The sequence below is a fragment of the Anabas testudineus genome, chromosome 18 (genome assembly GCF_900324465.2).
Source record: "Anabas testudineus chromosome 18, fAnaTes1.2, whole genome shotgun sequence".
NCBI lineage: Eukaryota > Metazoa > Chordata > Actinopteri > Anabantiformes > Anabantidae > Anabas > Anabas testudineus.
The window spans coordinates 7387354-7404003 of record NC_046627.1 but is presented as its reverse complement, the minus strand read 5'-3'; the positions used below and the strand labels follow the sequence as shown (position 1 = coordinate 7404003).

The window sequence follows — 16650 nt, the reverse complement described above, 5'->3', positions numbered from 1 at the left end:
CATATAGAATTTCATTTGAGCCATACGTCCATGCAAATGTCCTCTGCAGAGCTGTGATATAAGTAAGAGTTCGACCACGGGAAGAACAGTCAACTCTTCAGTCGGCCAGATGGTAAGTCTGTTCCTCTTGTAACTTTAACTTTATTCCTGTTTAGAGATGGAGGACTAGTAGCAGCACAGAATAACAACCAAACACAGGGCCTGTGTTTCTATTCTAATCAGATCAAAGATCAGGGATAGAAGTAATAAATTATAATTACTCAAAGTTGAATCTTTTGTGTTTATATGTCAATGTATTTGATTTGACAAAATCAACATTGGTTTTCTTCCATGAACTAGGAAAGAATGTGAAATCCTAGTCCAGCACATTGCCTCTTGTTCCTAGTTGTGCGGTCAAATAGAAATGTCACATGTTGAGTGGAAAAAATGGACTCATAAGAACTTAAGGCAGACTGAGGTTGACACTAAGCTTGAAGAAGAGACAAAGTCAACAACAAACTTATTAATGTTTAGAATTTTATTTAACTCTTTTAGAAAAAACATATATCTTAAAATTTACTTTTATTGAAAATGATTACGCAAGTAATGAGTAAAACAATTTAAGTACATTTTGGCATGGCGTGTGTGGCACCGTCATCTCACAGCTAGAAAGAAGTTCAAAACCCATGTCTACCTTTCTGTGCCCTGTGAAAGTTGTGATAGACTCCACTAACCCTTGAGATGAAATATTTATATATTTATATATATATATATAATATATATATATATAGATATATATATATGTATGTATGTGTTTGTATGTATTTGCATGCACGCACTTTAATTGAATTACTTATTATTTATCTCTTGTGACATTTCAGGAAGTCATGTGGAGGGTTGTCCTCTCTGTTTGTCTGCTCTGCTGCGGCTCTGAGGGCCACATATCCTGTAAAAATAATGCTGGTCGTGATGTGGACTGGTAAGACACAGTTTACTTGTTTAATCTAATACTGCACACAGTGTGTCAAATATTAACAACTGAAAACAAAATGAACTGCACTGTATACTTTGCCTCTCATTCACCACTCACACACTATACACACTAATAACAGCAGAGCTGCCCTGTGTTACACAACCCTCAATTAAAATAGTAAAGATGTTTCTTTTCTTTTTTTTTTTTCGAAATTATTGTCAACAGGTACATTTTGTACAAGCAGCCTGGCACTGTTCAATTTATTTACAGTGATTCAAGAAACAGTGATTTTAAAAAGACGCGTAAGCTTATCAACAACAAAGACGAGGCCCTGGCAAAAACCTTGGAACCCATTTTCATTGACGTGAGAACGTTTTATATACTTAACCCTCACATGGGGAAACACATGAAACACAATAAATACTATAATACACAGTTTCCATTCACTGTGAAATGAAGCACAGCAGTTTCTGAATTTTATGTTTATTCTTTTTTCATTTTTTCCTTGTGCATCACATGTAGAACCAAAATGTGGATTCATTGCCTACAATGATCAACCACCACCAGGCCACCCAAGTGCAAAGGCTGGATGTGGCCACAGCAAAGGTTGGTAGAAATAATTCCTCTTCATAGGGAGGTCTGTTAATTTATATGTAGAGTCTGGATTGTGTTTTTATTGTCAAACTCTGATGTTATTCAGAGTGAAATTACTACTGAGTCTGAGATACATATATATATTGACCCAATTTGATTTATCTATTTTACATTCTGTATATATATTGAGTTTTTCTGTATTGATGTTATTGTGTATTTATGTTGGTGTTGGATCTTTCCTGGTTGTGGTTCTTTTTCTTTCTGTTTGTGTTGAGAACATTGGTAATGAGGCAAAACAATTTCCCTCTGGGATTAATAAAGTTTTTTGAAATCTTGAATCTTGAGATTATATGAAGTCAATGATGAACTGAAACTGAGATTCTTTATTCATGTTGATACATAAGATACAAACTAGTTAAATGAATGCACTACTTAGTGTAACAAATGAAAATGTGATGTAACTAAATGTACAAACAACAATCACAACAAAGTACTTTTGTATGCTGAAATTAGCTTTTCTCTCATTTATTTGTCATTATTTTTAAGCTTATCTTTTGTGAGATTTACAAGAAAATATAATTGATCAAATAGTAAAAAGCAGTATTTCTTTGGCTCACAATTTAAAGTAGGCATTTATTAGTAGTTACTGAAAGTCAAGAACTCAGAGGGTTTAATCCTATTAAGTTAATCTAAAGCATCATCTGTGTTGACTAAACCTAAATTAAAGTTTTTGGTGGAGAGAAAGAGAGGCTAATAATCACAACAAAATCTTAGTTTTACAGAAAGACAAACTTTATGGGAAGATCGCTCCTATAACTATCTAGAAACCAGCAACCGCATAAGGGTCATGTTTGACCTTTACAGTATGTGTAAGTCATTATTTTTCTCTCTCATCTTGTTCCTCAGGGCTTGTAATGGTGGATGAAGACACTGTGGTGTGGGTCCTACACAGTACACCCAAATTTCCTAAAACAAGGGAGAGTAATAGCTTCTTTCCTAGCAGTGGAGTAAAAAATGCTCAGACATTTATATGTGTAACATTTCACAAGAGTGAGTTAGAAACAATAGGTAATGTACCTGGTGATATGTTAACATGTACAGTTAATCAGTTCATTCTAGTTGAACTCAATGTGAAGTATGTCTCTTGTATGTTTTCAGAAACACACCTTCGAAATATCAGAGCTCATATTTTTGATTTTGCAAACACAAAGTTTTTTAGTGCAGACATTGAGAATTTTCGCAATATTTGGACATCAGATGATGAGCTAAATAAAAAGAAAAAACTCTACCAGGACTTGAGATCGATGGATGGTGAAAACTTTAAAGGTTTTTTTAAGAAAACCTTAGAGAAGCCAGAAGGTGAGAATTTTCTGCTTATTGAACATACAAATACTAAAATATTTTTGTTTTATTGTATTAATCATGGAGGCTTGTTAACAAACATTTAAATGTTGTGTTGTGTTGTGTTAAATTATCCAGCTGACTGTCAGATCTGACTCTGAATTATTATTCTTCTCTCTTGCAAGTTGGAGATCTTTATGTTACTATTGCCAACACACTGAAGACTAATTTGTATGCACAGACCTGTGGTGGACAGGATGGTAGAAGTGGTCCTTACTGTCCAGATGGAGGACAAAATGTGTATAATGTTGAATCAATAAAATTTTCCACTGTACCTGATGTACAGTGGAATCGTGGATCAGATCACTCCAAGTGGTGTGTGTCTGAAGATAATGACTGGACCTGTATTGCTGATTCGAATAGAGCAGTATCACAGTTTAGAAGGCCTGGAGGAGCACTGTGCATCAAAAATAAAGGTGTAAATAATGCATTTACGATGCTGAAAGGTGAATATGAGGATTGTCATACAGGCGTAGGGATGAAAAGAAAACCTCCAGAGATTGTTGTTTTACCGAAAAAGAAACAGAAAACATAGAAAACATGAAACTAATGAAAAAAAAATGTGAAGAAATAATTAAAATCAATAAAATGAGATTTGGCTTTTTGAATGTTTTGTCAAAGTTTGAATGAGGGTTGATCAACATTAGTCACATTGGTTACTAAACCATTTTAACTCATCACATTACACTGCCAGAGATACCTCCTGCACACAGTAAGATGTGTTTTCAACGGTGTGTGTCATAAAGTCAGCTTCATTAGAACGCTTCAAAATGTGTTTTTAATAAAATGTTACTTTTTATCTGAAATTGGTTGGGTTAGGTGGTGGTTATTGTCATTTGAATATATAAGTAAAATATAATTCTATACAACTAAACTGCAATGACAATTTCAAATGACGTTTTTTGAGGGCATATAATTGCAACCAGATTATGTTTTCTATTAACATAAGGACTTCACATTTAACATAGATGACGTGTATATAAATATGTGAACACTTTTTTGTACCAAAGTGTTTTCTGTAAAAATAGTCAGCACCATATCCATAATTGTCTTGACTTCATTCACAAAATACTTATTTAGATTGACCTAAAACCTATTTCTTTTCTGTAATCCTTATTATGCTACCTTTATTTAAAGAGAAACCACAGATAGTGCCCCATTAGTGCTTTGTATTACTGCTGTTTACCTCAACCATTCTGCACAAACTCGAAAACATGTTGCTTCTCAGTACAATCAAAGCAATGGCCTCTTGTAAAGGGAAAAAAAAAGTTTAGATGTTTTTTAAGAAAATCTCAGAGTATCCAAAAGGGGAAAATTTGTGATTTGCACATGCAGCAGCCAAAATATTTTGTTGTATTGTTTTAATCATGGAGACCTAAATTGTCAACACGTTGTGTAACGTGAAGATGTGTTGTGTTAAGTTATCCAGCTGACTGTCATTCTTCCTATTATTTCGTGCAGTTGGAGATCTTTATGTTACTATTGCAAACACACTGAATGTATGTACAGACCTGGAGCCAAAAAGATAAATGTGATTCCTTCTGTCAGACAGGTGCTCATAGTGTGTATAATATTGAACAAATACAATTCTTGCTGGTTGAGTTCAAACAAGGATCAGATCACTCCAAGTGGTGTGTGTCTGAAGACAAAGATTGGACCTGCATTGGTGATTCAAACAGAGCATTATCACAGTTTGACAGGCCAGGGGGAGCACTGTGCATCAAAAATGAAGGTGTAAGAAAAGCATTTTTTGACTTGAAATTTGAAGAAGAGAAATGTTCTGGAACAAGTGTGGAATGTTTCAACACAGGACCAAGAAAGAAAGTGAAAATAGATTTAACTGGAAAGAAATTAAACAAACACATTTGAAAATTGTGAAAACAGATATGTGGTCGTTTTCAGATTAAAAGGACAGTGTTTTTCTAATCTCACTTGACACTGTGAAACTGTTGAAATTTTTTAAAGCTGCACTGGGCTTCATTTAGTAAATAAACAAGCAACAGCAAAATGACACCACTCTTCATCCAGCTGATTCAGTATTTTACAACCAACTTACAACCAATAACATTATATCTATGGAAACTTACTTTCTCACTAATACAACCATGATCACTCTAAATCCTGAACTGTCATGTTTTGTTATGTTGGAGCTTCAGTCTTATAGGAGTTAAGTTTTTAAGGCGTACATCTCTTGACAACAAGAAAGAAATACTTTCACTCTCACTAATGTATCAAAAACACAGAGTGATTCATATCATATGTTTTTATTTCACTGTGACTCCACCATCATGGTGAGTTACACTGGTTTAAAGCTATATGCAGTAGCTTTAAAGTACCAGGTTCATCTAGTATACAGAGGAATACATGACAGGAAAAGCAGTTTAGAACTCAGGATTAACTTTTACACTTAGTTTTTTGTCAGATCCTTTGGAAAAAATCGTCTGACAAGTTAGGTACAGTGAACAAAGTGTGACGAGTAAAACTTTTTAAAAAGATGCATACAATGATAAAATAAGACATGTACAATGCCAGTACAAACTCATTGAAGAGCCATATTCAAGCACACTAAAATCAAACTCAAAGACGATAATCAAAGTGAGCTGACTCCTACTGAAATAACTCTTTAAGGTGCATTATGTACATGTCAAAGAGCTCATTAGAGTTTAAGACGTACACATTATTGGATATTTTGAAATAGCTCTGGACACAAATTAAAATTAAAATGGAAAAAAGATCAAATATAAAACTATGTGAAACATTTCACTAATATTCACACTTGATGTCACATTTACCCCATTGAACCAAATAAGACAAATGTCTTTTTGTCATTCAGTCATTAATTTTAAAACAAAACAAAAATTGGTTAAAAAAAATAAAAAACACTAGTTTTCTCAGTTTTCATTTCCAAAACCAAAATGATAAAACTTTGGTTAATAAACCTTCAGGATTTCTAATAGAAACTCAAATATTGAATAACGTTTATGTGTTTAACCCTCTGGTGCTGAAACTCACTCTTGAGAAACAAGTTTGGAGAAACCTGGTTTACTTAGTATCTGTTATTCTGCTGGTTACATTTTTATTTTTGTTAAGCAAGTTGTCTGGTGCAACATTAGCAGCACTGTGACAGCCGGAAATCTCAACATGAGAGTGTTTTTACAAGACGATGAAATGAAATTCTCTCTGTTAAACTGCTTTTCAATAATGTTAATGTCAAACAAATGAGCTAAACAAGAATTTAAGTGTGTTGTGTGAGTGGGTTTTTATCTCTCTCTCTTTCTTTTCAGTCCTCAATAGTGGCCAAGGTTCCTCAGTGTCTTAGGTCTTTCAACATCGGACACCCTCACCCAGTTGCCCTAGCTGAGGTGGATCAAGCTCAGTGTTATTGCTCGTGTTACAGATGCAGCCTGAAAATCACTAAAGAAGTTGCTTATTCTGTAAATATGTGCTCAACCAGTTAGTTTTTCTGAGCAGTGCAGGCATCACAGAGGTAAGAGAACAAACATTTCCAATGTGTTATGGAGATAATGACAATCAGTCGGCCAGATGGTAAGAGGAGAGGAGGTGAAATGATGTGAATAAAAAGAAACAGAAACAGGATTATGGATTATGGATTCTCAGCCAGGACGAGGCAGCACCTGCACAGTAGTTTCATCTGTTACTGTCTTACTACAGTTCAGTGATGAGCCTGAACCTAATTCATTCACACTTCTGCTCCAGCTTCTCATCATCCTACCACACATTTCATCATTGTTCCAGTCACTGGACAAGTTCAGACCTTTCACTGTCTCCTCCTGTTGATAAACACTGATCAAGTCCTTTTTCTCGTCGTACCTCCACCTAGCACCTGAGGGCTCAGCACTCCTTCTAGTGGCAGGCTCTAACATCTTCCTGCAGAGTCTGGATCTGTCATTAGAGTCGGAGTCTGCACCAAAAACCTGAATATATCATGTTCATCACATGTTCCTCTGGTGAAGCATGTTCTAGTTGAACCACAGTTGTTTGCTAGTAAAACTACACAGGAGAAATTTGATAACAATCATTGTAAAACACATATCATTGAAAAGTCTTTAAATTTTGTTCAGCTTTTAAAAACCTGAGAGAAGAAAACAACGGCTCAAAAGTTTTTAACTAAGATGCTCATGAATTAAACTGCAGAGACAGGAAAAAGGTGGCTCAGCCAGAAAGAAGCTTGTTGTGTTTGTTGTTCAGCTTTTCTAAGTGCAGGCTTGTGGATGCTGAACAAGAAGTACTGTAGTAATTAGACAAAGCTCAGGGGAAATAAACCACCCTTCATTAAAGGGGATGTGAAATGTGATCTGAGCTTCACCAAGGTGAACAACAAACACAATATTTCCATGCTGATAAGTCCTAACGTTTCCTGTTCTTTCATGTCTTTTGTGAACTCTTAAACATACAGAGTGATGGTGGAAGCAGTAAGGGACTAAGTGGTTAAATCTAAACCTGACAGTGTGGCGCAGACACTGTAGACCTGTGAGTCTCAGAGAGCTGCCTCAGTAAAATCTATAGGGCACTGTAGCACACAGTGAGTGTACACATTTGGAGCTTTGACTGACGTGCTAATCAATACATGCAATCTAAAACTTGCTTCGCTTTAAATAATTTAACACTTGTGAGTGCATCAGAGGCTAAATGTGTTGTAAACAGAGAACAATTTAGAACAAGAAAAAGCTCTTTCTGTACCACAGAGCAGTGGACAGCTGTCCGTAGCTACTGAAGCATCAACACAATCATGAAGAAATACGAAGATAACAAAATGAAAGGAGGTTTTTAAATCAACCAGATACTCTCTTAAATCTTAATCTTAAAAAAACAGGTGATTTCCTTCTTCTTTTGTAGAAACATAGACTATAAACTGAACTGAACTAAAAACAGAAGTTTGTTTAGAAAAAACAAAAAAAGAGCTACATGATAAATGTTGTGTTTAAAAATGATAAAACCAAAAATAATCATGTTATTCTTTGTTTGAATTGTGATAAATCTAAAATGTTATTAAACCAAAATGACAGGAAGTTGTTTTGGTGCAGGAAGCAGGATTAACAGACACTGACAGAAACAATCTGTCATAATAGTTAAAGCCAGTGCACTCAGTCATGTCGCCAACATGGAGTGAAGTGGGATAAATATGACTAGGAAATTCTAAAGCGTTATATTCAAGTGGTTGCTGTGACATTAAGATTTTAATGATTGTTTGTTTTTAAACAATGATAATTTGGAACATTAAAAGTTAGTGGACTCTGAACACTGAAACCTGAATAACCAACTGTCCCTGAAGGAACAAACACAGTTTCACCTTCAGTGCAAAACACGACTGTTGTTGTGTTGTTTTGCAGTTTTGGTTCAGGTTTCAGAACCTATGTGGTTCATAGATACACAACCTGACAACAAAACACAACAATCAGTTCCAAAATGACATTTCAGATTGTGAAGTAGAGACAAAATTGCTTTCCTTCTGATGGGACAGAACCAAAGTCAACCAAGATCACATGTGGAAGTGAACCCTCACCAGCAGTCATGAGTTGCTGTTATCTTGTCCTAGAACTGCTGCTATGGATCTGTATTAAATTTTCATTGTTTTCCATTTTTATTTTTGTTTTGTCTTTTATCTTCTGATGATGAAAGTATGTCATTATTATTATGAATTAATATTTTTCCAGAAGGCTTTAAGGAAATATCTGTAAATTTTGTATAAATTCGCACTTGGACTCAAGATGAACCAATTACATTTTTATGGTCAACAGCCAAAGGTCAAAGTCACTGTGTGACCTTTGTATTTTCCATTCTCATCAACCTCTAGAAAACCCTTGAGAGAATTTCACCACATGACACAAAATTAGTCTGAGTCTGAACAGAAATGTGTGTAAAATAGAGTTTCATAGATAACGAAGGCATTTAACCACAAAGCCATGAAAGCAACAGTCTTCTGCAGGAAAGGATATGATAACGTACTGAACGCGCCTCTCAAACCATGTAAGCTGAAAAAAAGCTGATAGCAGGCCTGTCGGTTGACTGCACTGTTATCAAGGACTGTTTGAAAGTGCGTTGGAGGAAACATCTGCTAAGAGTACTTCCTGTTGTTTTTAACTTTAACCTCTTTAGTTTTAGATGTGAAAAGATAAATGAAGCTCAGAGAAACAAAAGACATGCTTCTCAAAGCAAATGAATGATATTCAAACACGCTGTTGATTAGCTTCACCAGACAAATAGAACTGACTGATTGGTTACGAGGGCAGGTTTCAATCAAAAACTGGATTGACTGTATTGGCATCATTGTTGTTTTGGGTCTAAAAAAATAAATATTCAGAAATGTTACATGTTGTAGCTTTAAGATGCCAGCTACACCTGGTAAACAGAGTAAAACATCACAGGAAAAACTGTTTAGAACTCAGCATTTACATTTAGTTATTGGTAAAGTAAAAGCTGCACAGCTTTTGTTGAACACGTGTTCAGAGTTGATGTTGTTATTCAAATTAAAAAGCAGAAACAGAAGTGAGGACACATGATCAGACGTGTCCTCCTGTGGAGTTACTGAGGAATTTACCATTAATATTAAAGAATAATATTGATGAATCACTGGGTTATGATCAGTTGACGTGACTTTCCTCATGTTATTGTTTTTGTCTCAGTCAGCTGCTAAGTCATCACTTTACTTTGTGTACTGGTGGTGCGTGTGTTAATAAACTGTACACTCTCTGCTGTATTCTATCTGCTGTAAAACACAAACACAGCTATTGAATAACCTTTGTGGGTTTAACCCTCTGTTGCTGAAACTCACTCTTGTGAAACAACATCAGACACCCTCACCCAGTTTCACCAGCTGATGTTGATCAAGCTTAACATCTGTGTCTCAGTTTTAATACTCATGTTGTTGTTACTGATGCAGCCACAAAGACTTTGGAGGTTAAGTAACAACACAACTTGAAGAGACTGAGCTGTAGATATAGAACAAAACAGCTGACACAGCCTCCTTTCTGTCATGATTCCTGCCTCAGCCGCTGCCATTCAGCACCTGTCCACCAGATACTCTCAATATCAGTCGAGTCAATTTAACTTATTTGGCAGACGCTTTTATCCAAAGCAACTACAGCTGGGGCTCGACAAGGAAGACAGCGATCTTACCACTACACTTTTCAGTCAATAAAAATTATAAAAGAAGTTGCTTTTTTTCCAAAGAGGTTGCCTCTTTTTTTCTAAATGGTATAAGAATAAGTACAACTGACAAACAAAGTTAGACCAACTGTTGTATCACCTCATGTCCTCTGGGCCGAAAAAGTAGACGTAACTGTTTCTACCAGGTGACAGTAAAAGCAGAAGACGGCCTATAACTGCAGATATATGAACCATAAACCTTGTCAGCATGCCATTTGCATGAGACACCATGCAAATACTAGATCTCTGGATAAAAGAGGATGTGAGTGGAAGAGAATGTAATGTAAATGTAAATGTAAAAGACAATATTAAACTGTACAAACTGTACTGCAAATAAAAACTCCACCTTGAAGTTCGGGTGACAAATTTTGATACACAAAATTGGGATTAATTTCATTTTTCTCAAGAAGAGTCTGTAACTTGACCAGAGTTTAGCTTTCATATCAAAAACATTTTGAAAATTTGACTGTTCAGCTATTAAATGTCTCCATTTGTGAAGTTTTAAACTTCTTGTTCTGAACTGAAAACTGAGACTAGGAAATGGTTCAACTTTCAGTGTGACAATAACCCAAAGCATAATGTCAAGCATACGTGGCCTGAAGCTGAGCTCATTTAAGATCTGTAGAGAAGTTTGAAAAACGTATGATTTCTTTTACATGGTACTGAACTATTTGTCTAATGTTTCTGATTTGGAGATGAATTATATATTTATATATTATTGTTGTTGCCATAAAAAGAAAAAATTCAGATTGTTTTGCACACAAGCTAAGAGATGATGCCACACTGATGAGTCTTACAGCTTTAACACAGACCAGTCCAACCAGTCCAAGGAACTGAAGAACTTGTGCAAGCCTAAACTGAAAGTTCACGGACTATGACAAGAGGATTGATTATAACATGTATCAGCATGTGATGAAATCATCGGCAGCCACAGACTTCCACAGTTTATAGCTTCTTTGTTAAGAGAAGGGTACAATTGCAGCTAGTTAATTTCCACAGTTAACCAGCCCTCTTACTTTAGCCAGTTAGAACCTAGTTTAGCAAGTTCTTCATGGTTACCCTGCAACTACCTGTTCCTGATTATTTGAGCCTTTACACTAATGCTGTCTTTCACCTAGCCTCTCACCTGAGTCCGGTCCAGCTTGACTGAACCTGGTGGGAGCTGAAACCCCCTTTGGCTTAATTTAAAGGGATTTTGAGACCTTCAAGCATCTCCACCACGACAAGGTAACAGCACAAGGAGAGGAAGAACATGTTTAAATTCATGTTCGACTTGTTAATCAAAAGTATCTTGTAAGTGTCTGTTTGGAGTTGAAATGTCTGTGCCTCCTTCCCAACTATGATGACAAAGTCTATTATTATTATTATTATTGTGAAGAAACAATAAAAAATGAAATGTGTTTAGAGTTAGTGGTTCATTATCAGATGAGCTACTAGTCACACTGAATATGTGAATCTTCATCTCTGATACATCAGCAAGTAAATTTTGCATAATGCAGGGAGACTTAGTACAAACTGTAATCTGCATAGAGCTTCAGGCAAGAAATGAATTCCTTAGTTGTTTAAATAGCACGTTTCCACCATATTGTTAAGGTTAACTGCTGTGCTATGCAATGGAAGAAGCACTCTATAATTACCTCCCACTAAGCACAAGCACAGTGCAAGTCAGCGTAACTGTCTTCTGCTGTAAGAGTTATCAGAGTGGTCCACACATTTGCCACATTTCTTCAGTATGGCATTGCCAACACATAAAGAATTACAGTAATAACTTGCAGACACAACAGTCCAACCATGTGCTGTCCATTCCCTGTGTTTCCAGGTGTGTTACCTGCAGAGCAGAAACAGGTGTGAGGTAGCTGACAACTGAGGAACACAACAGAATCCATTTTCAGCACAAACTCATGTCATTAATACAGCTTCTGTATAAATACTGCAACTCACGTGGTTCAATGACTGTCAGGTGAACAATGCTGATGGGTCCAGACTTAATAACAGCTCTCTTATTTCGTGCTGTGTCCTCTGCACTATGAACTCTGCACTCGTACGTTCCAGCGTCACTTCTGATCACGTTCTTCAGGATTAAAGACAGGTTACCATCCTTTATCTGACTGTCCGCCAGCTCCACACGGCCCTTAAAAGATGGATGCTGATAGGTTTTATCTGACTGTTTGTTCCTGTAGAAGAACACGTATTCTGACTTCAGGTCAGGTCTGCTCCACTCTGCAGCTCTGATGGGGGCGCTGCTGGAAGTTCGACAAGGAAGAATGACATTCAGTCCAAGACGAGCTGTGATGATCTGCTGACCTGAAAAAGTTTAAAGCAGTAATGTTACACTTGACACAGATGACTCATCAGCAAACACACATTATTTCCAGGTTGTATAATTTCGAGTCAGTTTGTGGGCAGAGTTGTAGTCGAGTTCCAGGTCCCAGATTTCTCATCCAGGACAGTGGATTGGGTTCTTTTAAGGTACCAGTCAATCCACAATGCACCAGCCTCTAATGCTCTTTCCTGTAAGTGGTGGGCCAATGGGAAGGCATCAGACATCAGAGTAATGTCAACCTGGGTGAAGTAATGGCTCTTGGTCTTGGAACTACTCATGAGGGGTTTGTCCACTGCTTTTTCAAGGGAGAATATACCAGGGAGTAGCTTTTAGGATCACTCAGGCTCACAAACTCCTCCACCACTACAAAAGCAGTTTGAGGAGGGGGGAGGGAATCTGGTGTGGAGACCACAGGATTTCATCCCTGCTTTTTGCAGATAATGTCTTGTTGGATACATCAAGCCAAGTTCTTCAGCGTGTACAGGGGAGGGTTGCAGCCAAGTGCGAAGCCGCATGGATGCTAAAGGTCACACTGAATCAGCACCTTCAAGTCTGAGGCCGTGGTTCTCAACCAAAAAATGTTGACTTGCCCTCTCCAGGTTGGAGGAGAAATCCTGCCTCAGGTAGAGGAGTTTAGGTAACGTGAGGTCTTGTTCATGAATAAAAGAAGGATGGAGCTGATGGAGCTGATCAATAATGTGGTTGAAGTACAGGTCTATCTTGGTGAAGAAGGAGCGGATCTGTTTGTGCCTTCTGGATGCCCCCCAAGGGAGGTGTCCTGCACATGTCCTTCCAGGAGGAGGGCCCCGGAGAAGATCCAGGTCATGTTGGAGAGACTATATTTCTCTGAGATGTCAAAGGAGAGGGAAGTCTGGGCATCTCTACTTAGACTGCTGCCCCTGTGACCAGGCCCCAGACAAGTGGGAGAAGCTGAATAGATGGATTAATGTCTTGTTACAAGACTCACACTGGACTTAAACTTCTGTTGCTGTGGCAAATTCCTTCATGTTTTTGATTGATTCGATCTTAGGCTGATGTACCTGGTGTTTTATGTCTTGTGTGTCTCACAATAACAGAAACAGGCATTTCAAGTGCAGGTTTGAGACACCAAAGAATTTGAAAACGGGATATTTTCCTTCACTATTGAAATAATTGTTCTATCATCCGCCAATTGTTTTCTATGGTATTTCCTGAACCTTTTGTGTTCCTACTTTTAACAAAGTAGGAAATAGTTGACTACAACACTCAGTGTTTGTTTTGGCTTCAGCCTGATGATGGTTTGTTCACTGGAACTTAAAATCGAATCAATTTATCTTTACCTACTGACCCACAACAAATTGTATGATCAGTTTATTTATTCAACTATTGTATTATACCAGCTAAAATAAAATTAACCACTCCAAATATCCATGACAAAGTCAATGAAGACGTTCAAGAATTTCAAGTGCAGCTGCGTAATGAGACTTCATTTTTCAGAGATTCTTGTTACTAATGATAAATGAGTCAGTTCAGAGTTTGTTTACTTGTGACCCATGAAGAAAACTGATGAAGAGCAGAGCCACAATTTTAAAGCAGTGGCTGTAGAAAAATAAGACATTAAAGCAGATTAACAGCAGCAGTGAAAAAGCCTGAGTTTGATCTTGGGTTGTCCTAATGGACACTATTTAGTAATAATTTATTCATTTAAATTAAAACATACATATCATGTATCTGTAGACTGGATTAAAAACTATAACCCAACTCTCTAATTGTGATGAATTCCAGTTAAAAAGTCAGAATCATTTTCACACATTGAAATGTTTTTGTATACAGCAATTAACAGTCTACAGTTACTAAAACACACTGTACCAACCTAAATACTATTTTACATTTTCATTAAGACAACAAGTCAACAACTGCTGTTGTTGTGTTTTATTTAATGACAATCTCAGTTTTACAGGAAAGTAGCAGGAACGATGTTCATTGTTTCTCTCAGCTAAATAAAGACAACAACAGGCTGGTTTAAAGGCTTTTGTTGCCAGAGAAACAGAGACAGCCAGGCGTCAGGAACCACAACCATAAACCATGGCTGCAATTTAAATGAAGGGCAAACAAGTACTATTCCAGGAAGGCTCTAAAACACACAGGGTTGCCAGGTGAGTGCTGACAGGTAGATTTATTCAGGGGGCAAGTAGGGGCTTGACAGATGTTCTAATAAAGCTCTCAGAAAATTCAATGAGCTCAGACTTGTTCCAGGTTCACACCACAGAATAGTTTTTGGTTGAGTGTCTTGAAAACACACATAATGGATACAACAAAATCCTGCTGCAACTACAAGAAAAGATGAACTGATGCAGAACAAAGTGCGATCAAAGGAAGAACCAGGTCCTCATAGTAAAGTTCAGATATAAGAGTCACAATAAGACACCTGCACATTTTCCTTTTTACTCATCCTGTATGAAACATCTTTTTGTGCTGTCGACACTGTGTCAGGACAAAAGTCAAACAGGTCACTAGAACTTCCAGGTCCATGTAGGAGTTAACATCAGACCTGTCTGTGAAAGAGACCACAGAGACGGACTGTTCAACATAATTATAACCTGGACTTCTTTCCTATTTGATTCACTCATCATTGCTCATCGTCCACGTCAACAAACCAGAATGTTGAATTTATTCTGAAGACACAGTTTCCACCATCCACACTCAGCTTCAGTTAATAGTCAGCTGTGGTCTCTGGGTGATGTGAAAATAAAAAGGAGTGAAGCAGGTTCAGTTATATAAGTGTTGTAGGACGGGATGATGCTGTTTCCCTGGTGTCTGTGTAAAATCCTAAAAATGTGACCAGTGTTTGGTGGATTTCTCTGAATTAATAACATTTATAAAAAAACGATTTTTCTTGTAATACAGTGTTTTACACTCCAGTTGATAGTCAGTTCATTTTCTGAAAACGTTAAGTAAAAGTGTTTTTAATGCATTCAGTTGTTTTTTCAGCTGAATTCACCTGAACATCAAAACAGTCTGATGTGAACACAGCTGCAACAGGATCTAAAACAAGATGTTAATCAAACAAGATGTTTAACAAACAGGATGTTAGGAAGTTAAACAGTGGACAGAGTCTGTCCTGATCTCTAAACAGATCAATGTAACATTTCTACTAGAACAGTAAAGAAGTAACAACCTGCTCTGAGCTGCCGAACAAAAAGTTCACAGCATCAAGTAAAACAGAAACTGACACAGTTAAAATGAGCTCTGTTTGTGGAGCTGAACAGTCAGAGTTCACCTAATTAAACTAAAACTAAAAACGACTTACTGCATGAAAACACAGTGTTTATGATAAAACATAAGTTTCAACTCACCGTTAGACTGAAGAAACAACACAGTCAGCAGCACAGAGCAGCAGAGAACAGCTGGAAACATGGTCAAGTAGAAACTACTGAATTATTCTGTTCACATTATCAAACAGAACAAACTGTTCAACAGCACAGATGGAAGAAGAAGAGAAACATCCACAGCTCTGCAGAGGAGGAGTTGGTCCGATGGGACAGGGTCTCGCCCTTGTGAAGTCAGAGAAGCTGTTGGCTGCAGACCTCATGACATGAACTAACTCTACCGAGTGGTTCATGTAGTTTTTATTCCCACTGAGCAAATCCAATAATAACAAGTGAAGCACAAATCCAGCTCCAGTCCAGTGGACAGCAGCATCCCAGCTGTGATCCAGCTACTGTCAGTCAGTGTCACAGTCTAATAACAGTGTTGAGAGCTGATCAGCTCCGTTAATGAACTGTCTCCATCCCTCTGAGTTCCAGTGATACTTGCTGCTCACAGCTGAGGGTGAACCCACTCTCTGTGGACACAGCCAGCGGGGATCTACTGCATGATACAGGCTCTACTCTCACAATAGATCATTATGGAGCAGAGAGAACGCAAAAGTAGCTCCGAAGACAATTCACCGTCCTGAACTTTAGGAGACTCCGTGTGGAACAGACATGGAGACATCTGCTGGGTAAATCTATGTACTGCAGATTTCTATGGATTCAATCTGAGACCAGGAGAGAAGCATTTGTCAGACTGCACAAAGCTTTATTTAGTTAGATCAACTGGTTAGAAGACACATTTAGATTCTGTTTTTCATCAAATAGAATAGAAGTCGTAGTAAAAATGGACGAACTTACCGGAGACACGTTTCTGTCCTAGGTGAACTGTGTTCATGTCCTCTTGGTTGGACTCTGCCTCC

General features: G+C 37.3%; 2 protein-coding genes across 2 annotated transcripts; one reads left to right on the top strand and one right to left on the bottom strand.

Annotated features, from left to right (window-relative positions):
* The first annotated feature begins 866 nt into the window (after nt 1-866).
* On the top strand, nt 867-3482 carry LOC113168723 (deoxyribonuclease-2-alpha-like). The gene is made up of 6 exons (XM_026369759.1): nt 867-958; nt 1178-1316; nt 1475-1562; nt 2453-2596; nt 2705-2905; nt 3073-3482. Exons 1-6 carry the CDS (start codon nt 867-869, stop codon nt 3480-3482), a joined length of 1074 nt encoding a protein of 357 aa, XP_026225544.1.
* A 4680-nt stretch (nt 3483-8162) lies between these two features.
* On the bottom strand, nt 8163-16641 carry LOC113155721 (V-set domain-containing T-cell activation inhibitor 1-like). Its single transcript, XM_026350419.2, has 4 exons — nt 16589-16641; nt 15773-16455; nt 12056-12418; nt 8163-11942 (listed from the first exon to the last, which is right to left on the bottom strand). Exons 2-4 carry the CDS (start codon nt 15831-15833, stop codon nt 11842-11844), a joined length of 525 nt encoding a protein of 174 aa, XP_026206204.2. The 5' UTR covers nt 15834-16455; nt 16589-16641; the 3' UTR covers nt 8163-11841.
* Nucleotides 16642-16650: the final 9 nt, after the last annotated feature.

What these genes read in the sequence shown, in the direction of transcription:
- LOC113155721 (XM_026350419.2), bottom strand. Translation starts at nt 15,833, where the DNA reads ATGTTTCCAGCTGTTCTCTGCTGCTCTGTGCTGCTGACTGTGTTGTTT. An exon ending in GTTGTTTCTTCAGTCTAACG is followed by an intron (nt 12,419 to 15,772) that starts GTGAGTTGAAAC and finishes AAACTTTTTCAG; the next exon opens with GTCAGCAGATCATCACAGCT. An exon ending in CCTGACAGTCATTGAACCAC is followed by an intron (nt 11,943 to 12,055) that starts GTGAGTTGCAGT and finishes TCTGCTCTGCAG; the next exon opens with GTAACACACCTGGAAACACA.
- LOC113168723 (XM_026369759.1), top strand. Translation starts at nt 867, where the DNA reads ATGTGGAGGGTTGTCCTCTCTGTTTGTCTGCTCTGCTGCGGCTCTGAG. An exon ending in GCTGGTCGTGATGTGGACTG is followed by an intron (nt 959 to 1,177) that starts GTAAGACACAGT and finishes TATTGTCAACAG; the next exon opens with GTACATTTTGTACAAGCAGC. An exon ending in TGGAACCCATTTTCATTGAC is followed by an intron (nt 1,317 to 1,474) that starts GTGAGAACGTTT and finishes CATCACATGTAG; the next exon opens with AACCAAAATGTGGATTCATT.